Source organism: Dioscorea cayenensis, chromosome 16, assembly GCF_009730915.1.
Source record: "Dioscorea cayenensis subsp. rotundata cultivar TDr96_F1 chromosome 16, TDr96_F1_v2_PseudoChromosome.rev07_lg8_w22 25.fasta, whole genome shotgun sequence".
NCBI classification, from domain to species: Eukaryota; Viridiplantae; Streptophyta; class Magnoliopsida; order Dioscoreales; family Dioscoreaceae; genus Dioscorea; species Dioscorea cayenensis.
Genome location: NC_052486.1, coordinates 21586406 through 21595703, shown reverse-complemented (window position 1 = coordinate 21595703; position 9298 = coordinate 21586406). Strand labels below are relative to the sequence as shown.

Genomic DNA, 9298 nt, shown 5'->3' with positions numbered 1-9298 from the left:
ATTTTGCTGGTGTGCTGTGACTGTGAAACCATATTGGTTTGGTTTTAATTCGAAAATATGGCTTTCTGCATCTGTTCTTTTGTCACTTCCATTTGTTTTCACCAGGCATTAGATTTCGGTGGCATGACTGAATTGAGCTTGTCTATATCCTGTTGTAGAAGAGGTGAGATTTAGCTTTCATCTTTCCTGCCAAATCTCTCAACCATAATTTTTGCTTAATATTCTTCTTAGTCATGGCTAATTCTTATGTCAAGATATGATGTGATTACACTTTAGAAATTGGAAATGAACCGGTTTTCTATCACACCTGAAAGTTTTTTGTTCTCTCATTGTCACTTCAGTATTTTTCATGTGTGGTCTTATTCTTTCCTAGATTTTCTTTGTGACCAAATCTTTTTTGCATGATTGTGCATGAATTTATGTCAAGGATCTGAGTGTAGCTTGGAAAAATCAATTGAGGACCCAACCCTATTGAAAGCTTGACAACTAACTTGAATTGCCAAAATTATTGAGGATCTGATAAGACTAATAAATACAACATAGTTAATGGAATGGAAAATGGAAAAAATGTAAGAACTACTTGTGCCAAATCTCTTTTATTATCTACTTTCCAGTACTTTGACTCAATTGTTTTGCTTGTTTGTTGCTGTTAGTTGAAGAATTATTGAAGCAATATAATGAATAGTAATTTGGTGCATTATGAATGAAATGAAAATGAGTGATAAAAAGTGTCACATTCTGAGATGTTTCATAGTGGGTCCAGCATTAGTATCAGATGCCACCCGTGCACTCTAATGACAAACTTTCCCTTGTGCTGCTGTTCTTTATTGTCCTTTTTCTTTACTTTCTTTTCTTTTATTGATTAGGAAATTAAATAATAGAACACTAATAATGTTAATATTAATATTAATATTAATATTATTATAAAAGGATGATAAATGATGGCCATTCTTGGCGGCAAATGGTGGTTGAGGCGGAAAACAGGTTTGTTTGTGGCTGTTTGTTGTGCATGTGGTCTTCGTTCTAGTGTCATTATTATTATTATTCTTAGTATTAATAATATGCATTTCTTTTCCATTTCCAGTTTTTATAGATAAATTATTTATTGGACTCTGTCGGTGCTGCAAGAAAGTGAAGCATGTATGTATATATAATAATATATTATGATAAGATGAAACACTGTTTGGAAACCACTCTAAGATTTTAATATAACAAATTTTGGATGGAAAAGATCTTGTCTTTCATAATAATAATAATAATAATGAGAATTTTCTTTTATTTTTTATTTTTGGTTGTGAAATGAACGTACTACTACAATCTTTTCTCTCTATTTTTTTTTAATTGATATTAAATGTATAGTTGTTTTACTTGGACCTGGAAAGTGTAATGAGACCTTGATCTTGAAAGAGATGATATAAAGTACACTATTTCTGAGGGAAAAATGACCTTAAAAAAATTGATACAATGAGATGATAAAAGATTAGCAAGTGGACATGGGATATGAAGAGTTTTCATGTAATTTTTATTTATATTTTTCAAAGATAAATAGACATTATTACATAAAACAACTCCAAGCTTTATGTATTTCGATAAAAAAAGATCAAAGCTAGGACTTCCAAAGAAGATAATAAAGATCAAAGCTACACCATAGACAGGGAAATACAAGGGTTTCTAAATCATAACAACATATTAAGTATGTTTATACTTATAATTAATCTATACACAACTTGATTTGTGTGTTTGGACTTTGGAGAGAAAGATGGAACAAAAACAAAAATAGAATGATGCTGTTTAAAGGACTTTGGCAAGGTGTTGTTGATTGAACGGCACATTAGTAGTACTCTTTCTGATATATTTGTATTTGGATGATGATGATGAGAATGAAGAAACATTATCTTCATCATGAGAACACATCAACATGAATCTTAGAGTCCTCTCAATCTGATAACCTCCACCAATGCTCACCTCTCTTTCCAAATGCATGCAATAACTCTCATAAACACTCACATTCACATGCAATTTGAATCTCATCATAAATAAGAAATCAATCTCAAGTCTATTCATCTCTTCTGTTGTTAATCCCCCCACCTTTGCAAAGTATGAGTTCCTGTAATTCCTGTTCAATATTTTTCAAATAGATTGATAGATGAGAAGAAAATTCACAAGAAGAAAGAAAAGAAAGAAAATTAATAAAAGAATGAAGTATTAATTATACTCACAAATCTTCAACAAATTTTGGAAGCAACCATGATGGCAGTGATGAGCAAAGGATGAACATTGGCATAAGAAATCCTAAACTCAGGATTGAAATTAGCCAACCTATCCATATAAACATATGCAACCACATACACTGGTGGTGCCACCTTTGCATACCTAAATATTCTTTCCATGAAACACTTGACACTCATGTCCAAAACTCTCTCATTTCCAATACCAAATCTACTACTGCATTCCCCTCCATTAATCCTCTCATTCCTTGCTATCACTCTCTCCACCAATGAAGCTAAGACCGATATCACCGACGGCGTCTCTTCGCTCTCCGGTAATGAGTATAAGTCTGATCGAAGCTTCGTCGGAGATATCATCATTGATGATGATGATGATGATGATGAAGATGGCATTGTTAAAATGATCAATGAATTAATGAATGAATGAATGAATGTAGATGAAGATAGATATGGAGAGGAAGGTGGTGTTGGTGGTGTTGAGTGTGTTATTATAAGGTACATGGGAAGGTGGTGGGAAGGTATCAAGAAAGGGTTTATGAGGTGCTAATTGGTTTTGTAGTGGTACAAGAGTGTGATGTCTTTGCTGCCATGTTTCCCCACTGATTAATTAGTTTTGCCAACAGATCTTGTTAAGAGATCATGTAGTTGATATCAATATAAATATATATATATATATATATATATATTTTATTATTGAGAAGAAGTGTTTGTTTTTGGGGGCAAGAATAGTAGTTTGTTGGCTAACAAATCTTGTTATTTTGGAATAGTGAGAAAGTTGTGGTGGAGAGAGACAAGGGAGGGAGACAAGTAAGTTAATAAAAATGCTTTTATTTTAGACATTTATTAGTTGGACAAGAAGGTATACTTTGTCTTGGAGAGAGAGTGTGTGGATTTGTTTTTGTAGTTATGTGTCGGTGAATGAGTTGAAATACTAAAATTTATGGTAATAGTAAAAAAAATGTACAATAATAATTCATATATATATATATATATATACATCATATGTTTGGATTTTTAGTGAAATTCTTAAAATGACTATCTCGTTGTGGATAATTACATTGAATTGAAAAGGTAAAAAAATGAATTTTATTTTTTATGATCATGTGTTAAAAAGTCATTTAATTATTTAATTATTTAGTATATAATTCAATCCATATATATGTATATATAACTCACAGAGATTTGGTTTATGATTCATTGATGAAATGGTTACGGTACATGCAAAGAATGAGGAGATGATTGATCACATGAATTTAATTTGTTAATATATAAAAATATATATATATATTGGCACAATATTTAGTACATCTCTGATAATGTCTGAACTGCCAACCTGAAAAGCATTTAATGCTCATCAACAAGTTGCAAAAAGATATTTCGGAGGTTTTTTTTAATCTACTTATTTTTATATTTTCATCCTTATTCATTTATTTATTTATTTTCGGTTTGGTATTTTAGATAATAATTAAGATAAATTAAATTATAAAAAATTTTGAAAAACTTGTGAATGGCAAATATAGATGACTATGAGAAATTTCAGTAAGTATATATAGTAATTTTATATATTAATTACAAAATAAATAAAATTAGAGTGAATAATGATTAATTAATGACTATTTGGTCTTTTGTCATCGGTTCCTGTATAAAGTGTTCGTACTGCTAAAAAGAGTGGTTCAAATCCTAACTCGTACAGATAGAGAGCACATGTGTTATAGAACTCAGCACTTTGTGTATACATATCCCTGCCATAAGGTTTTGTCCACATTTATTATAAATAATCGAATTGAAAATTTTTTGAATATGAATAAGTAATTCACCATCATATAAACTACAAAAATGATTAATTATCATTCAAGTTTTTTTTTTCAAAATGACAAGAACCAAAAAGAAAAAAAAAGTTTAATAGTTTTAATTCATCCAAACAAATCTCTTTCATACAAATCAATATAGTTAAACGAAAAGAAAAGAAAACTAAACTATTTAAATGGAGCTCAGCTTAAACACAAAAAATGGATAGCAAATTAATTCTCTGGATTGGCCTTGTTTTGTTGCTGGTTGAGTTGTTCATACATTGTAGCCATCTTTTTGTATGCTTCCATGTTCATTCTTTGCTGCTACAAATAATTCAATTCAATTCAATTCAATTCAATTACCAATAAAAATGCTATATTTTTTATTATAAAAATTTTATTTACTTAAATTATCACATTTATTTTTTTTAACACATACCTGCATAAAAGCCGAAAAAAAATTAGACGATAAAGAGCAACTACTAGCTTGCAACATTTGTTCTCCGGCGACAGTGAACGGCGGGAAGGACAGTGGGTGGTGGAGAGGTGGCAGTGACATTGGTACCGTCCCCGGCCGGACAAAGGAGCCCAAGTCCATGAAGCCAAGGCCCAAGCCCATTTGAGTCATTTGGGCCACTTGAGCCATCATGGACATTTGCAAATTTGGCATCATCATCATCATATGAGAAATGCAAGTCATCATCTTCACTTGATTTTGTAGTTGTTTTAAGTAGTTTATCACTTCATCCAATATTGATGCTTTATCTGTCTGTTAAATTTAATTTTTACTGTCATCATATATGAAAAAGTATAAAAATGTAGCTAAATTAAGAATAAACATGAAAAAAATGAAATTATATATATAAACCTTTTTTGAATTTGGAACTAGCTTTTGAAGTGCTCTCATCTTTTCATTAATCATATCCCTTCTTTTCTGCAAAGGTTGAACATCATCTAAATCAAAAGAAAAACCAATATATATATATACATACATATATGACACACATTACTAATAAGATATAAGAGAAATCAATTAAGATGGTATAAACAAAATATTTTTAAATAATTGATAAATATTTCTGGCCATAAAAAAAAGTTACAAACTTCTGAGATAAAATCATAAAATATAATAATATATTTGAATTCAGTTTATTTATTTATTTTTTTAATATTTTAGATAGAATAACAAAAATAGAACATTCAAGTGATTGCCTTTAAATGATTTGGGACTAACGATATATTATTATTGTTGTTGTTTGTTATGTGTGTGTATATATATATATGTGTATTTTGAACTCACTCTTTCAGATTGGTTATGAATTGTTGCAGCTTTGCTTCTCCTCATCACCTTCTTGTTCTTCTTCATCTTCTTCTTTTCTATCTCTTCAACTCCCTAAATAATCCAAAGAAAAATTAACAACTTATTTTCACCAATTTTTCTTTTCAATTTTTAAAATAACAAAACATGAAAAATATATAATTTTATTAATTCCCTTACTATATTTACATATGTAACATGTTTGCCTCATTTATAAAATTAAAAAAAAAACACACACACACTTTATTAACAGTATATATATATATCTCACATCATCTACAATGCAAAATGCCTTCACAAAAAATTAATATTTTTTTTTTTAAAAAAAAACTTTCATCTCAAACTTATCAATCTTCACTCCAATTTCATTTTCTCATATAATTTATAAATAAATAAATAAATAAAATTATATAAATACTACATCACCTGTGAACTACTCTTGCTCCGGCAAAAAGAATCACAACCATCGCCGGAGCTAATATTCTCCGGTGACAACGAAGAAGACAAACCACCACAAACTTCCCAAGTGTTCTCCGGTGAGCTCCACCGGCAAGCTTTCTTCTTATCTCTCTCTCCATCTCCACTGCATGAACCCTCTCTAGAACCCAAGTTCATCTCTCCGGCGTCTTCTCCGGTGAGCCAAGACACAAAACTCGGTTGTTGAGCCACTGCTCCGGCGAGCCCTGCCGTGGCTTGCTCTATTATGGACTCAAGTGTACCAAGTTGTGGCTTGCCATTTCTCCATGTTAACTCTTTCACTTCTTGATTCATTCTCACGTCCCTTCTATTTTTTTTCTCATTAAATAAATAAATAAAATTATAAACTAAAACACATCTGTAATTATAAACTAAACATCATACTTAAATAAACTTGAAATAAATATATATAAATTATATATAAATAAATTATAATAAAAGAATGAGTGTTTACTCTGAGAATCCGGGCATGGAGAAGGGAAGGTTGATGATGTTTGCTTGGTCTTTGGAGTTGCTTCTTGGTACACACTGGTTCATTTTTTTTTTTTTTCTTGTTTTTTTCCCTTGGTTTTGATTTTTTTTTCTCTCTCTTTTTCTTTTGTGTTTCTGTAACTTGTGGGAAGGGAGGAAGGTATATGAATATGAGCTTGTCAAAGAATAGAAAAGAGTAATGAGTCAAAAATAGAAAATTTTTGTGGCTATCTCTTTCCTTCTCATGATCTCATCAAAGTTTTTTTTAAAAAAAATAAATAAATAAATAATTCTTTGACTCACAGGTTTCGGAGAGCCACGGGCTCTATACTAGTCTAAAATGAATATTAGAAATTAATCTATAAAGTGATAATAGATTTTTTTTTAATACATAAAAATTTGATTATAAGTTCTATGATTGCTTGGACCACAACTTGTTTTGATTAAAGTTGTATTATGCTAGTTATCTTTCAATTTAAAAGTTTTTTTTTTTTAGAAAATTTTTGATTTTTATCTAATTGAATTTTTTTTAATATTATGTGTTTATAATGTTGCCATGGAGCGAATGGTTTAATCTTCTAAAGAAAAACATAATTTTTTCGTAATATTAGGATAAAATAATAATAATAAATATATAATAATGATTAAATCTATGATATATATAAATTTAAAATGATTTATTTTTAATACTATATAAAGTTATAAACTAGTCTAAATGTTAAAAATTTAAATCACTTAAACAAGTGGTGGAGTTTAAATTTTCATATATATATATATATATAGATTTTCGATGTTTCATATTTTATTCGAACCAATTTAGAAACTCATGATTTTGAGAAACTAGTGGCTCAGAAAAAAACTTATATAAAAAACTAATAAAGTTAATTAGATAAGAATAAGGATATGAACAAGGAAAAAGAATTTAATGATTCAAATAAATAAATAATCATTATAAATGCAAATTAACTAAGGAATGATTACCAATTTGTTTTTTGTGATGTTTATATGTTGTCCTTTTTGTTGTGTACAAACAGTGTCGGTTGTGCATTTTGAAAGCTCCTATCTGTCACCTTCTCCAATCCCTTTTTAGAGATTAGATTCCGTCAACCAATGGTATGGTGACATGTGTAGAGAAATAAAAATTAAATGAATAACATTTTATGTAAAAGTAAATAAATCAATAAATAAATAAATAATAAGATTTAATGAGTGAATCAATTGAATGGGTAATATTGGAACTTTAAAGAGGGTCCTTTATCATTTTGAGGTTCTCAACTTTGCAACGATCACTTTTTCTACTCCACAACTTTTTCTATTTTTCTATTTTTCTTTATTTAATTTTTAGATTTAGAATGGTGGCTTTAATTCTAGATATTTTCTTTTTTTTTATTTTTAAATTTAGAATGGTGACTTTAATGGTAGATGATTTCATGAGCACTTCATTTGGTTGGTGTATAAAATTTGAGGTTATGGAATTTTTTTAAAATATTAAGATGTGATGTTTCTAAAGGAAAAAAAAAGTTGATATGATTTTTTTTTATTGGTTAATGTTTAAGTAAAAAATATAAAAATAATGAAATTACAACAATACCCTTGTAAAAAGTTTATATGATGTTCTTTTGGTTTTATTTATTTTTCAAAATTTTAAAATAATTTCACCCAAAAAGTAATGAAGAAATATTGTTGCTTACAAAAAGACATAAATAAAAGCTTATAATTAAATATTCACCATGACTTAATTAAAAATAATTACTGTAAAATTAAAATTTTCATTATGATTAATTGAGCTGGTGGAGTATCTTAACTTTATTAATACCTTTGATTATGAAATATTTAACTAAGGTGAGAAATAAAAGTATAGTTCGGTATTGAACAATGAGAGTACTATTAGAACACGAATTCATCAACAATGCTACTACAATACTTATTCAAGTACTCCTACAATCATAGGGGCGGAGCTAGGAATGGGTGAGTACTCCTACAATAATTTTATTTACAATGACGCTCTAAATTTTTATAAATTAGTATATATAATATATTTTTTTAAATTATTTATAAAATCTATATTTTTATCCCTTTGATTTTTTTATAAATAAATATATATAATATACAAATTATATTTTTAAGAAAAAATTTATAAAAATCTATTATTTAATCCCTTAGAAAAAAAATTCTTTAGCCTCCCTAATATAAAATTCCTAGCTCTGTGTGTAATAGCGCTTAACCCGAGCTTATCTTACCTAGGGGGGGTGTTTGGTTGCAAGACATAGATTGAGAAGCATTACATGGGAATTCCAATGCCTTTGTTTGGATGACCATGCATGGGAGTGAGAAAAGAATGAGTGAGAAATGAGTGAGGAGTGTGAAGTGAATGGCAATCCTCCCAAAATGGGAGGATTGCTCATTCCTTTCAAACTCCTTGGGGTGAAATACCACAGTTGCCCTCTTATTTAATAAATAAAATAATAATTTAATTCAACAATAATTAAATATATAATTAAATATAATAATTTATTTTCAAATAATAATTAAATAAATAAATTTAACGATAAATAATAATTAATGTAAAAAAATAATAACTAATAATTAAAAATAATAACCTAGTTTAAATAATAATTAAATTGATAATTTTAATAATAAATAATAATTAAATTGAAATATTTAGTTAAATGAAATAGTAATAGTCAAAATATTTTAAAATTAAAAAATAATTATTATTTATCACTAAAGATAATTATTATCTAATATGATATTTTTTCCTTATTAACTTGTATTAAGGATATAAAAGTCTTTTTACCACAAATTTTCTCTTTTACTTTTTCTCATTCTTAATGAATTACTCTCTCAGTACTCTCCAACCAAACACAATTTTTCTTTCATTCATAATCAATTCCTTTTTATTCTCATTCCTATCCCATTTCTCATCAATTCTATTCTTTGCAAACAAACATCACCCTAGTTTCTTCAACCATTCAAGTTTATAATTTTATACATCTGTGCTACATTGTACGACA

General features: G+C 28.2%; 2 protein-coding genes across 3 annotated transcripts; both read right to left on the bottom strand.

Moving 5' to 3' along the window:
• Positions 1-1508: 1508 nt before the first annotated feature.
• LOC120278989 (cyclin-U2-1-like) lies at positions 1509-2854 on the bottom strand. Its single transcript, XM_039285800.1, is given in 3 exon segments — positions 1509-2116; positions 2220-2236; positions 2238-2854. Coding segments are annotated over 3 exon segments (834 nt in total). The 5' UTR covers positions 2730-2854; the 3' UTR covers positions 1509-1791.
• A 1261-nt stretch (positions 2855-4115) lies between these two features.
• LOC120278988 (transcription factor UNE10-like) lies at positions 4116-6415 on the bottom strand. 2 transcript variants are annotated; one of them, XM_039285798.1, is made up of 6 exons: positions 6268-6415; positions 5763-6120; positions 5319-5411; positions 4887-4952; positions 4458-4787; positions 4116-4342 (listed from the first exon to the last, which is right to left on the bottom strand). In XM_039285798.1, exons 1-6 carry the CDS (start codon positions 6348-6350, stop codon positions 4250-4252), a joined length of 1023 nt encoding a protein of 340 aa, XP_039141732.1. In that variant the 5' UTR covers positions 6351-6415; the 3' UTR covers positions 4116-4249. The 2 variants fall into 2 exon arrangements, with proteins under 2 accessions (XP_039141732.1, XP_039141733.1); XM_039285799.1 differs by having other exon boundaries at positions 4116-4339.
• Positions 6416-9298: the final 2883 nt, after the last annotated feature.

Bases quoted from the DNA above. Each gene is read 5' to 3' on its own strand.
- LOC120278988 (XM_039285798.1), bottom strand. From the start codon at position 6,350: ATGAACCAGTGTGTACCAAGAAGCAACTCCAAAGACCAAGCAAACATC. The intron at 6,121-6,267 runs GTAAACACTCAT...GAAAAAAAATAG, and splicing joins TCCATGCCCGGATTCTCAGA to AAGGGACGTGAGAATGAATC. The intron at 4,343-4,457 runs GTATGTGTTAAA...AATTATTTGTAG, and splicing joins TTTTTTCGGCTTTTATGCAG to CAGCAAAGAATGAACATGGA.